Here is a 13,825-nt window from a genome sequence, read left to right as displayed (position 1 = left end):
CCCTCCAGAAGTATTAGAAGAAGAAATACTTCTTCATGATGCTAACCATCCTCTCCAAGAAAAGACTGACAGGTGTGTGTGAAGGAGCTATTAAATCATGCTTATTAAAAAATTAATTTTGATGTCTAGAGATAACTGTTACCCAGAGGATGAATGTTCCTTCTTCAAAATCCAGCCTTGGAGAAAAGTGATCTTATTATCTGCCTGGAAGCCCAACAAGGAGGAGAAATGGCTTCAATCAGAAATACAAAGACTCAGTTTACTTAAATAATCTTTAATGGTGGATCATGCTCTTATTTCAGAAGATTTCTAACAGCACAGACAAGCCTAGAGTTCATCCAAGGTACATATAATAGCCAGGTGAGAGGAAGGTACATGTGATTGCTAAAAGGAATACCAGTTTCAATTCTGACAACAAAGCAAAAACTAACATGATGTAGATCAAAGGCAAAGAGAAGAGAGAAAATGAGAGATGCAGCAGGGGGGGACGGCAGTTTATGTTTCACTTCAGTTCAACTGATATGCCATTTCTTCCTGGAACCATGTGTTGGACCAAACCGTTAGATTGACAAGGCATCCATGCTGGCTGAAACAAAGGCAAGACAGCTCTATTGCAAAACTGCTTGGGAGACAGTAAAATTCCAAGCAAAGCGCGAGGGGGGGGGAAGGGAAATTACCCAATTACCTTGCCATGCCATGAAGGTGAAATGCCAACTAGACAGGCTTTAAAGAACGGTTCCTTTTTCTTGGATGTGACCCTCAAAATAATGACACCAACTGTAACGAAATGTTTCTTCCACAGTTAACATGAAAAAAAGCAACCTATTTAGTCTTGGTGCACTCCATGAATCTCTTTAAGCAGTCATTTGTTACAACCCTCAGATTTTGGCCACAGCACCTAGAGCAGCCTTCAACTTGCTCACTTCTAACTGTGCTGGACACGATTTCATGCAGCCATGCTGGTTGACGATTATGGGCGCTTTAGTCCAACGTATCTGGACAATGGCAGATTGAGGTAGTCAAATTTAGAAGAGGGCATCAACAAGCTTCCGGTTCACTCTAGAAGCATTCCTTGCTATCTACTCACCTCAAGTTTAGAAATGTATTTCCCTTTGTACAGAATCTGCTTGCAATAGTAAGATCACATGCTATTGGCGGCAACTGGGAGCAAGAACAAGGGAACTGAGTGCCTATTTATATAAGTAACATTTGTCTAATAACCTGAAGAGAGTGAGCAGAGTCTGAAGTTGGTTTTGTACCTCAGGAGAGGGGCCCAGAAGAGATTTCCAAATTATGACCGATGGCACACTCATTAATAGGATGACAAGTATTAAAGGTTGCACATGAATGGGAGTCAAAAGCTGTCAGAAAGTAGATTCCTTAGTCAGAAACTTGTACAGACTGTCCTGGGTACGGCTGGCCTTTCAACTATAAAACCTTCCAAGGTGCAGAACTAAAAAGGCTGACCTGGAAACGACTTAGATCTACTTTCTTCTTCCATGACTTATTAGATATTACTACTCTACAGAGTTTCAAAGAGTGGAAGTTGCTATATGTTGTTTTCTCCAGATGTGTTATCTACTCACTGCAAAAGGCTTCATGCTAGTGCCAAAAAGTGACTGCACAGAAGCCTGTCCAGGCATTTCTATGGCTTTTCTTCCTGCTATATGTGAAAAAGTGGTTTCTTCTTCCACATGCAATGGTCTCTATTGCTCCCAAACCCAGCGACAGACAGAAAGAGAGAGGGAGGGAGAGTCAGGTGTAACAAGCACTTTGAATCTTCTTCATTCTAACCAATCCAAACAATTTCCATCTCTGCATCAGACATTGGAACAGTGGGAATGCAATAGAGGTGGAAATGATCTCCCAACCTGGGGAAACACACACACTCAACTAAATTTTAAAACAGCAGTCTAAAAATGAGGCAACACTGCCAGAGTGTATAAACTCTTCTTCAATGGATAATGATTCTGCTCTAACACCCTCTCCTCCTGCAACTGCACCATTAACTCTGTAGGGGAACAAAATGCTATCATTCCTGAGCTAGTAGCAACTTTGGGAAAGTAGATGAGACCCAATAAATGGCTTAATGCAACTCCACCTATCCTCCCACCCCAATTGCTGACGAGTGTCACTGATCCAATCAGGCCTAAAATTACTTAAAAAGTTTGCTTTAAAAACAACTGATCTCAGACCTCTTTCATCATTTCCATTTCGCACCTAAGATATATAATTAATAACAATCATAATCATTACTCCTAAACTCCTTCCATGCCAGGCAGGTATCTTGGCTCCAAGGCTTTCCTCCATGAATCATTTTTTTCAGTGCCAGAATCATCTTCAATCTCCTTGCTACATTAATAACTGGACTGAACTTCTTTTACAATACTTGGCACAGAGGGGAACCCAAGAGTTTTACAAAAGATACAGAACAAATTATTTGTCATGCTACCAACAATACCTCTATTATCTCAAGTCAACTTTGTCCCTGACAGTGCAGAGTTGTCCACCTTTAAAGCATGGAGGGAATCAAAGATTAGTGCTTTCCCTGAGCCAAAAAAAACCAAACGTTATTGGGTTTTGAAAGGAAATGACAGGCAAAGAATCTGTCTCTTGGCCCACTTCATACTAGAGCGTCTTTCTCAATCTTGACAACATTAAGATGACTAGATGTCATTACTTTAAGATGTCATGCTGGCTGGGGAATTCTGGGAGTTAAAAGTCCAGACATCTTTAAAAGTTTCCATGGTTGAGAAACACTAGACTAGAGCTTAACACTGAAAAACAGAGACTCCTGCATAGTGGGATTGACAACAATGCACTGCCCTGATGGCAAAACACAGGGCTGGTTCCAGCCTCTCAGAGTTGCTCGACCAGCCAATGTGAATCCCCTGAAACAAAAGCGAGGTAGTGCAAGGCACCCCCAGAAGACTTTGGCCCTGGCAGATGTTGCTCAGGATACATGTAGACATGCTGGTGTTTCTTTTTGCCACCAGACAAATGTATTCACATGCTAGGACTTCCAGAATTTATTCTGCAGTTCCTTTCCACCTCTTTGGCCTTGGCTCACAAATGATCTGACCAGCCTTTCCATTCACACTACAGATGCTTTGCTTGGTTCCTGGATCTGAACCCTGGAGACGCTTCTAACTATTCCCCTTTCAGGAGACCCCAGCAGATTACCATGTGCAAAGAAATCATGGAAACCTTTTCAAGAGATACTGAAGGAAACACACACACACACGCGCACACAGACGAAACATGAAAGTAGAAAAGTCTCTGAGATGAGGGAGGTGGATGGTCAGGCTCTCTTTGCGCTCACAGAACAGCCCCAGCTAGTCAAGCCAGGGTAGGGCTGAAAGGGAGACCGATTATCAACGAGTCTCTTTCAGCAAGAATCCCGGATGGAGCTGATAGTCAGAAGGTCTTCCTCCTGGATGGTCTCCAGCATCTCTGTCTGCACAGCCTGGGTGATGAGAGTCAGCTCCTGGGAAAGGGTCTCATAGCGATAGGCTACCCGGATATCTGGCACATTGGTACGACGGATATCATTGCCTTCAGGCCCCTCCTTCAGGTAGTTGGGACCAAGCCAGTAGCTCTTCACCTGAGGGACAAAAGCAGAAACCAATCCAGGGTTAAGACAAAGGGTTAAGACAAATGTTTCCACTGGAACATTTGAAGACGAAAACATTAATGAAGGATAGAGTATCATTCATAGTCACTCCGAGAATGAGATGGTCAGTTTCTAAATTTAATAAATAAACAGTTTTAAAAACAAAACAAGAGCCAATACCAACAATACCTTGCTGTTTCTCCCCCCTAGGCCCCTCCCCACACATGCAAACTAATAGAACAGCCCCCATTCATTCATGGGTCTTAAATTCTCGCCCTGTGTTCATTTTAGTGCTTCTCTGGACTTTTGTCTATCAAAGAATTGTACAAATAGCTCAAATAGCATCCCACACCCCTAGAAAGGCTACCCTTCATTCATTCCATGAGAACAAGAAATCTTAGTAGAGGCACAGTGGTACTATAGTGGCAAAGTCAGATAAAGTCTTGGGACAGGCATTTCTGCTTTTGGTTCCTGGTTAAAACTGTCAGAGAAAAGGCTCAAAATACCCCTCTTATTTTCATTTCTGTTCATCCAATGTGCTACGTTTCACTGGGATTTTGATCAAGAGTTGAATGCCTCCTGGAATTTTACAAGATGTATCAAGAAGTAATAAGTTTATCATGCCCTATTACTGTATCTAATTCCCTGGCATCCACACACAAGTAGGCTGCCCTAAGCTTAGAACAAACCAACGATTTGGGGATGTATAGACAGCCTTTGGGGGAAAACCTACGGAAAACTAAAATCAGTTTAATAAGGACTGAGCAGAATAAGAAAGAATATAAAGGCAGCTATTATATACCCGGGAGCAGGGAAGGACTAAGCAAAAAAGGGCACAGCAGATATCGGCATTCTGAATTCCACCCACTTGAAGACAAATTAATTTTGAACTTCATAATCAGGTGGGTGGCTACCTCAACTGCTGAAAGGATGACATCTGCAGAGGTCTTTATGGAAACTTCCCCCCCTCCCCAACATAAAATATATTCCTTTCCAGCCTAATTTTCTACAACTGCTATGACTCTTTCAGAACAAAGACTGGTCTTTTGCTGCAGATGGAAACAAGGGAAGGGAGGACTTGGAAATGCTTTCTTCAACATGAGCCCTGAGTCATCTTCTTCCCTTGAGTACAGACTTGGTTGAAGAGGAGGCCGCCTGCAGGTTTTATGTTTTCGACACAAAACAGGCTGGTTCCCATGAATAAGTCTCCATAAATCCCCTCCCTCTGAACTTCAGAGCATTATTTTGGCAGCTCATAGCCTGAAGTCAATCACTTTCACAGAAGATTCTACATTACCTTGTGGGAGAAGCCACTCATAAGCACACTGTTGCGTGCAAGTTCACACATATCGCAGGAACTGAGCTTCCAAACCTGTGTGGCAATGCTGTACTCTTCCATCAAGGGTTCCTGGAAGCGATACTGGCAGTCAGACCCAGATAGATACATGCAAACAGAATATTAACAAGCAGCAAAATATGATACAGGACTGGTTTCAGGAACTGAAAAGTCCAGAGCTATAAGCTAGATTGGGAAGTGGAGAATTATCCCAGAAGAAGGCAAACCACTTCCACATCAGGACAAAAATCCAGCCTCAGTAAGGCGTGAAGCTTGATTTCAAAGCAAGTTTACTTTTAATAAAAACTGAGCAGAAAGCATTTCTAGTATTTTATCTCTGACAGATAAATTGGAGAACAACGTGTGCCTGGGATAAGTGAAGGATAAAGCTAGTCCTTGACTTATGACCACAATTGAGGCCAACATTTCTGTTAAGTGAGACGTTTGTTAAGTGAGTTTTGCCCCCATTTTACAAACTTTTTTGCCACAACTGCTAAGTGAATCACTGCAGTTGATAAGTTGGTAACCCGGCTGCTAAGTGAATCTGGCTTCCCCTTTGACAAGGTTGCAAAAGGTGATCACGTGACCTTGGGACACAGCAACGGTCGTAAATATGAACAAGTGGCCAAGCATCGGAATTTTGATCACATGATCATGGGATGCTTCAAAAGTCCTAACTGTGAAAAACGCTCATAAGTTACTTTTTCAGTGCCGTTGTAACTTCGAACAGTCACTAAATGAACTGTTGTAAGTTGAGGACTACCTGTAAACAGCTAAAGCAACATCTTAAGTCTTCTAAAAACAGTGTTGGTGTTCCAAGCTGCCATAAATATTGCTACAGACTGAAGTGGAAATATTGTTGTTATATCTACCACCATTTTTACTTTGGTTCTTATGACCGAAGTTTGATCTTTGAGCCATTAGGTGGAGACATTTCAATTACACTGGACAATAAAGATTTTGCTTCCCAACACATTCCTGTGTATTAGCAACAATTTTTGCTGCTAATCACAAAAATAACCTGTAATTTAACCTATCATGTACCATTTTATAGAAAGCTTCTGTTTTTACAGAATGGGAATATACACCCTTCAGGACCTGTTGGCTATGATGCACACATGAAATAAACAAATAAAAACATGGAACTGTTGTTGAAGCTTAATAATAATAAAAAATAATTGATGATGATGATGTTGTTGGAAGGGACCTTGGAGGTCATCTAGTCCAACCCCCCCCCTCCTCAGACAGGAAACCCTATACCATTTCAGACAAATGGCTGGCCAGTCTCTTCTTAAAAACTTCCAGTGTTGGAACATTCACAGCTTCTGGAGGCAGGCTGTTCCACTGATTAATTGTTCTAACTGTCAAGAAGTTTCTCCTTAGTTCTAGGTTGCTTCTCTCCTTGACTAGTTTCCATCCATTGCTTCTTGTCCTGCCTTCAGGTGCTTTGAGAATAGCTTGACTCCCTCTTCTTTGTGACAGACCCTGAGACACTGCTATCATGTCCCACCTCATCCTTCTCTTCATTAAACTAGTCATACCCAATTCCAGCAACCATTCCTTATATGTTTTAGCCTCCAGTCCCCTAATCATCTTTGTTGCTCTTCTTGTACTCTTTCTAGAGTCTCAACATCTTTTTTACATTGTGGTGACCAAAACTGGATGCAGTATTCCAAGTGTGGCCTTACCAAGGCATTGTAAAGTGGTATTAACACTTTCACGTGATCTTGATTCTATCCCTCTGTTAATGCAGCCTAGCACTATGTTCGCTGTTTTGGCAGCTGCAGCACACGGCTGGCTCATATTTAAGTGATTGTCCACTAGGACTCGGAGAGCTGTCTCATAGTTACTACTATTGAACAAGGTACCACCTATACTATATCTGTGCATTTGGTTTTTCTTGCCTAAATGTAGAACCTTATTTTTTCACCATTCAATTTCTTTTTGTCAGATAGTGCCCAATATTCAAGTCCGTCAAGATCCTTCTGTATTTTAAGCGCATCTTCTGGAGAGTTGGCTATTCCTGCCAGCTGCTTGCAGTACACCAGGTACAACAGGAATATCTGCAGAGATCTAAAAGTAGTGGCTCTCCTGCTTGGAATGAAGCATTATGCAATTAACACACGAAAGAGGCAGAGGAATAACTTTATACAGCTACGTTTTGTTTCTAATATTTTGCCACACTACCTTAGCTAAAAAGAAGGGCATCTTTCTTCCCTTGTGCCATCTTTCATTCTTTTGGATCACACCCGCTACATGACACTCACCTTAGTGAAATGGAACTGCAGGGGATCATCTGTGGACAGGGAGACCATGAGGCCCCGAGACAGGTACTCAGGTAGTGGATTACGATGGTAGCTTAAGAACAGACTGTTATTGCTAAGTGGAGACATAGCAATGCCAATCTGAGCCAGGTAGTAGAGATACTGCAGCACTGGTGCCTAGAGAGAAACTCAACGTTAAGGCATGGGGTATCTCCAGCAAACACTGAGCCCTGCCTGATGTTTGCTTCTGGATATAGGGATTCCCCTTCCTTCAAGCCATTTGGAACAGTCATTAATAGAAGCTCTTCCAAGAGACTGCAAATATCTCCAGTGTGCCCAATAATGATCTATTCACATTTTCTTTTTAGGAGCATGGTTCCTCACGTGGTTAGGATGCTGGGTTGACAAGCAGCAAGCCAGCATTTGAAACCAGAATGCTGCTCTGGGATGGGGTGAACTCTTGTCGTTTGTTCCAGCTCTTGTGACCTAGCAGTTCAAAATTGTGTAATTACAAGTAGACAGATAGGTACCAGTTTGGTGGGCACATTAACAGGGACGTGAAAGGTGCTCCCAACTCCCCCGGGCAATAGTGATGTCACTGGCTAATCCTTTCAACGCGAAAGCACCTTGGTACTTCCGACATGAGTACAATGAGATTTTTTTTTCCTTTTGCCTAGGTTCCCACTGCATGCTTACCACAACAGTAGCCTTTATCCCAACACCCAAAAGCTTGGCTTCTAAGCAATGTTTCTGCTTCATCGTATATACAGGCATATCCAGAATTCCTTGTTTTATATGTGGTACCAACTCACTGGCATTCCCTTACCTTGCGGAGAAGGAGGCCATGAGATATGTTCTCTGACAGCATGAACCCTGACACAAGATGATGGATGGGTCCTGCCTCCCCACAGTGGGGTCGCACCACAAAGGTGTGGAAGCCCCGCTTCCTAAAAAAAAAAGGAAAGCAAAATATACAGCTCAGTCAATCAGATGAATAGCATTTTGGAAAAGGAGAAGTCAAAATGCTGGTAAGATGGAAAGAGGAACAGAAATGAACACCCAACTTACAGCACCAAAGATATGAAGCCAAAACACAGACCACAAGATCTGAGGATTTGAGCTAGTATTACCAGAAAGGTGAGAGAAAGTTATTCAAGGCCTTAAAAAAAGAACAACCATGTGATTCTGGGGCAGACTCAAATTCAGAAAAGGTAGGTGAGGAGGGAGATGAGTACCAGACCACCTTACCTACGCAGATGATTCAACACCACCATATTAGCATATGTGTAATAAAGGTAATAGGAATATGGTGGATTATCTTCTTCCACCCAATTGCCAGGCAAGGGACTGTCCAAGTTGAAGATGTGGTGCTCTGGCTTGGACTCATCATCTACGCTATCAAAACCGTCCACCTGCCCATTCAGAACCCAGAGAAGGAAAGAAAAGGGAGAGGATGAAAATAGGCCTGTCAGTTTTGGGACCTCTTACTTCTTCATTCGCTGTATGCAGATTAGGCAGAGTGGTCATGACAATGATTTAAGACTGATATATATCAACCATAATCAACCATATACCATCTTCAAGATCAAGTATATCCAAGAATCAGATATATAACATTTGTGTACAACCACCCTTCACTCTGCCCCAAAGGCAGAGATACTATTAGCCATCCCTTTAGCAAGTACTAGGAATTACGATTGCTTTTTCCAATATCCCTACTTACATGCTCCAAGAAGAGATGCAATTCTGGGTGGCTGGCAGGATTGATGGTGGCTTCAAAGAGAGGTAAGAAAATGTTCTCCAACATCTCCTGAAAGTTGGCCAACTGTTTCTTTGTTTTGTATACGTCGCTGTTAAAAGTCAAGATACAAAAAGGAATAGTGTGCTCCATCCATCACACATAACTCTCTTTCATTCCCGATAGTTGACAATAAGTGTTCCTCAGACCTTTTTTTCTGAGCTGAGGGCTATAATTAGCAGTGGTGTAGTGTGACACTCCACATACCCACATCCTTGGAAGAAGAGGAGAGTGGGGAACATATTTCCTAGAAGACTTTTTTTTTTGCTTCTGTTGTCAATATATTAGGTGGTACCTAATTCCTTGTTCTCTGGGCAGAAAATCTCAAGCTACTCACAATCACCTTGTAGGGGAGAAGGGCAGATAAAATTTTAATAAATAAATAATTTTGATGAATAAATAAAGACATGTTACCAGTCCAATTGATTTTACTCTGGTACTAGAGTAAACTGCAAACACCTCTTCCCGCTTCTTTGCTTTCCCTGGCGTTAAAAGTTATGGTGGAAATTATGAACAAATGACTAAGTGTTCCTTGATCACACTTAAAATCAGCTGCTTTGATAAGGCTTGCACAGCTTCTGGGAATGAAAGATCACTTAAGTAACCCAACCGTTTCAGCAATCCAATTCCCCACAGTCTTCACTGCATGTGTCATACAGCAGAGATGGCTGGACGATATAACTACAGTTGCAAGAAAAAGTATGTGAACCCTTTGGGATTACGTGGAGTTTTGCATGAATTGGCCATAAAATGCGCTCTAAACATCATGTAAGTCACAACAAAGCAAAGCAGCCCCAAACCAGGATGCTCCCTCCGCCATGTTTTACAGTGGGGATGAGGTTTTGATGTTGGTGTGCTGTGCCTTTTTTTCTCCACACACAGTGTTGTGTGTTTTTTCCAAACAACTCAATTTTGGTTTCATCTGTCCACAGTATATTTTGCCAGTAGTGCTGTGGAACATCCAGGTGCTCTTTTGCAAACTTCAAACGTGCTGCAATATTTTTTTTGGACAGCAATGGCTTCCTCCGTGGTGTCCTCCCATGTACTCCATTCTTGTTTAATGTTTTCCTTATTGTAGATGTGTCAACAAAAATGTTAGCATGTGCCAGAGATTTCTGTAGGTCTTTAGCTGACACTCTAGGATTCTTCTTTACCTCATTAAGCATTATGCGCTGTGCTCTTGCAGTCATTTTTACAGGACGACCACGCCTAGGGAGAGTAGCAACAGTGCTAAACTTTCTCCATTTGTAGACAGTCTGTCTTACCATGGACACATGAACATCAAGGCTTTTGGAGATACTTTTGTAACCCTTTCCAGCTTCATGCAAGTCAACAATTCTTGATCGTAGGTCTTCTGAGAGCTCTTTTCTGTGAGGCATGGTTCACATCAGACAGTGCTTCTTGAGACCAGTAAACCCAAAACAGGTATGTGTTTTTAAAGGGCAGGACAGCTGTCAGCAACACATCCAATATCATCACACTGACTGGAGTCAAGGTTGGCTCACTCCTGGCTCCAATTAGCTCTTGGGGAAGTCATTAGGCTAGGGGTTCACATACTTTTTCCACCCTGCACTGTGAATGTTTCCATCTTATGTTCAATTAAAACATGACAACAGCTAATGTTTGTGTAGTATTATTTTAAGCAGACTGTGTTTTTCTATTGTTGTGACTTACATGACGTTTAGAGCGCATTTTGTGGCCAATTCATGCAAAACTCCACGTAATCCCAAAGGGTTCACATACTTTTTCTTGCAACTGTATCTTATGCCCAAAGATGCTTTTTCCAAAGGTGTGCAAACATTTTGCTTCTCATCCAAAAAGCTTCTTCAGTCCTGAAGTGAAGAAGCTTCTTGGATGAGAAGCAAAACATTTTCAGAGAAAAAGAAACAAGGAAGTCCAACTGCCTTTTGGAAAAAAAGCACCTCTGGGACAACCGTGACTTGGATGGTTGAGAATCTCCATAGATAACTATTTTACACAAAGGGAGGATGAACTTTTGGGGAAACGTGCAAGTTTTATGACCACTTATCAAATACTTTCAAAGTAGCTTTGGTCCTGGTGCTTCTGTTGAGATTGTGGGGAACAGATTTGCAACTGGCTCTTCCCCCATCTTCCCAACACAACCAACAGAGGGATTTTTTCTTTTTCTTTATGGTAGACAGAAATCTGTTGCAACCCTTTCCAGTTCAGATGTTTCATTACTCAACTAGATACTGTAACACCATCAGTGCAAGTCGTACCACTGTAGCTCATATACGCTGGTAGTGTACTTTACTGAGCAGCTAAATCCAAAGGGTGGTTTCCCACTAACTGGCATTACAACTGCTGTCAAAACTAGTGAAGTCAAAACTAAGATCCAAGCAGAATAGTAATGTGCTCTCTGTATTTCTTATCAAAATGGTTGCTCTCCCTTACTGTCAAAAAATAAAGTGGAAAGCTACTTGTAGCATAAAGAGTCCTCTATAAAGCAGTAGAACCATTTCCTCCAAGGATACCCAGATACATAATAAGGCACAGTGATCTCTCTGATCCTATACACCAGGGGTGTCAAACTGCTGGCCCATGGGCCGGACGCGTCATCCAAAAGCTGCGCCCACCCCATTGCCGGCAATGGCGAAAAGGCTCCGATACGTTGCACGACGTCATGTGACGTCACGAGTTTGACATATTTGCTATACATGAATGCTCTGAAATTGGTTCCAAGACTGCAGCCTATAAGGTTTATCCTTAATAATACACATTCAAACAACATGGTTTTTGATACTTTTCTAAAAACAGAGAGTGGAAGGGCAACTTTTATCTTCTTTAGCATGGGTGTCAAACTCGCCACGTCACGTGACGTGTAGCGACGTATCTCAAACTTTTTGCATTACCCAGACATGCAATAGGAAATATAAATGTGGAGCAGAAACAAGATGTGATTACTTATAAAGAACTTATTAGGATGCAAGGGAATATTTTGAAACTGAAACCTTTAAATGTATTAAAAGAAGAAAAGATAGTACAGACTTGGTTTCAGTTCATACAATTACAAGGTAGATGGAAAGAAGATCAGAAAATTGGTATAACAAGAGTTGATGAAAATTTGATAAAACAAATTAGAGATCAAAGTCAATCGCATATAAAAAGGCTATATAATGCATTGATAGAGATTGACTCAGAAACGGAGCTAGTTAAAGATTGTATGATAAAATGGGCTCAGAATATTCAAGAACCTATAATGATGGACACTTGGGAAAAAATCTGGGTTAGAAATGTAAAATTTACACAAGCGCAAAACTTGAGAATTTTTATAAAATGTTTTATAGATGGCATTTAGATTTAAAAAAATAGCATGTATATATCCAAATCAATCACCTGAGTGTTGGAGATGTGGTAGTGAAGAGGCAACTTATTATCATATATGGTGGACATGTAAAAATGTTAAAGCCTTTTGGATAAAAATATGGTGGATTCTTCAAAAGGTTTTTAAGAAAAAGATAAGATTTACTCCACAATTATTTTTACTGGGTATTATCTTGGACTGTTCTGTTATAGAAAGCAAATTGATGTTACATTTAATAACGGCAGCCAGACTTCTGGTGGCGCAATATTGGAAGAAAGAAGACTTACCAACAATAGAACAATGGACACTTAAAGTAATGGACATGGCTGAAATGGCAAAAGTTTCAGCTTACTTGAAAGAGCAATCACAAGAAAAATATATTTTGGAATGGAGAAGATGGATTGATTATATTCAAAATAAATGGAACTAAAAAGTTTCAAATAGCTTATGAATAATCTCTAGCAATTAAAAAGATGTGTTATTATAGTTATTATAGTTTTGTTATAAGGGAGTTAAAGAGTGGAAGGTTTGTTAATGTTTTAACAGATATTTAGCATATGTTTGTATAAGATTGTTATACATAATACCCTGTATTCTGATTTGGGAAGTCAGGGGGGGGGGAAGAGAGAAGGGGGGAGGGGTGATGGGGAGGGGGGTTCAATTTATATGTTTTTTAAACTTTGTAAAACTTTTCAATAATAATAATAAAAAACTTTTTGCATTGCCGACAATGGGGTGGGCCCGGCTTTGGTATGATGAAACTGGCCCGCGGGCCGGCAGTTTGACACTCCTTTAGGGTGTAATCTTAGTGTTTATGAAAAAAGCATGTCCTATACTCACTTTTTACTAGACAGAAGTGGCTATTGGGCACTGCTAACACAGCAGCTAATGTATGCAAAGCCTTTGTGATTCAGCGAGTGTCTGGATGCTTTTGAAACTGCAAAACCAAGAGAGAGGTACTCACAATAGCCGAGGCACCTGTATCAGCCAGCGTACATTGTTGGAATGCACTCTGTGGGTAACAGCCCACTTGGCTAACTTATCCCATTCATCCCGTGCTCGGCCGTAGATAGACAGTCGCAGTTCTGCGTTTTGATATTTGCTCTCTTCCAGGTCAGACATTACTTCCTACCAGGAGAGCAAGGGCTTGTTAGCGCTTTAAGAATAGGAGCTTTTTCTTAAAAAAGATACACGTTCTTATATCCTGCCTTTTGTCTGAGAGGTCTGGGTGACTTAGATGGGGATCTCTCCTCATTTTCTTCCCAAACAACAATCCTAGGAACCAGGTTGTGACAAAGAGATTGGTTTAAATTCATTCAACAAATTGTGTAATTAAATAGAGAAACTACCTGCATAACACCTGATCTACTTTTGTTATTTTAGCCATAAGGTTTCTTAGGTTCATAAAACACACTCGGCCACAGAGCCTCTTTCAAGCATAATGCTAAGCCCAATATTAACCCACAGAATTGGCTAGGCACACCTTAAT

The 13,825-nt window shown here is 41.2% G+C and overlaps 1 protein-coding gene across 2 annotated transcripts in view; it reads right to left on the bottom strand.

The window, feature by feature from the left end:
* Positions 1-260: 260 nt before the first annotated feature.
* The window catches only part of AMPD2 (adenosine monophosphate deaminase 2), a 66,521-nt gene continuing 52,956 nt past the window's right edge, over positions 261-13,825 (bottom strand). For both annotated transcript variants that reach the window (XM_081323178.1, XM_081323177.1), the window contains exons 12-18: positions 13,301-13,464; positions 8,937-9,063; positions 8,462-8,625; positions 8,040-8,160; positions 7,217-7,390; positions 4,911-5,021; positions 261-3,604 (exon numbers count right to left, since the gene is read on the bottom strand). In XM_081323178.1, the coding sequence (XP_081179304.1) occupies positions 3,389-3,604; positions 4,911-5,021; positions 7,217-7,390; positions 8,040-8,160; positions 8,462-8,625; positions 8,937-9,063; positions 13,301-13,464 (1,077 nt within the window). In that variant the 3' untranslated portion in view covers positions 261-3,388. The remainder of the gene's footprint in view (positions 3,605-4,910; positions 5,022-7,216; positions 7,391-8,039; positions 8,161-8,461; positions 8,626-8,936; positions 9,064-13,300; positions 13,465-13,825) is intronic.

The sequence above is a fragment of the Vipera berus genome (assembly GCF_964194415.1).
Source record: "Vipera berus genome assembly, chromosome: 3".
NCBI classification, from domain to species: domain Eukaryota; kingdom Metazoa; phylum Chordata; class Lepidosauria; order Squamata; family Viperidae; genus Vipera; species Vipera berus.
This window is presented reverse-complemented; position numbering and strand designations above follow the sequence as displayed.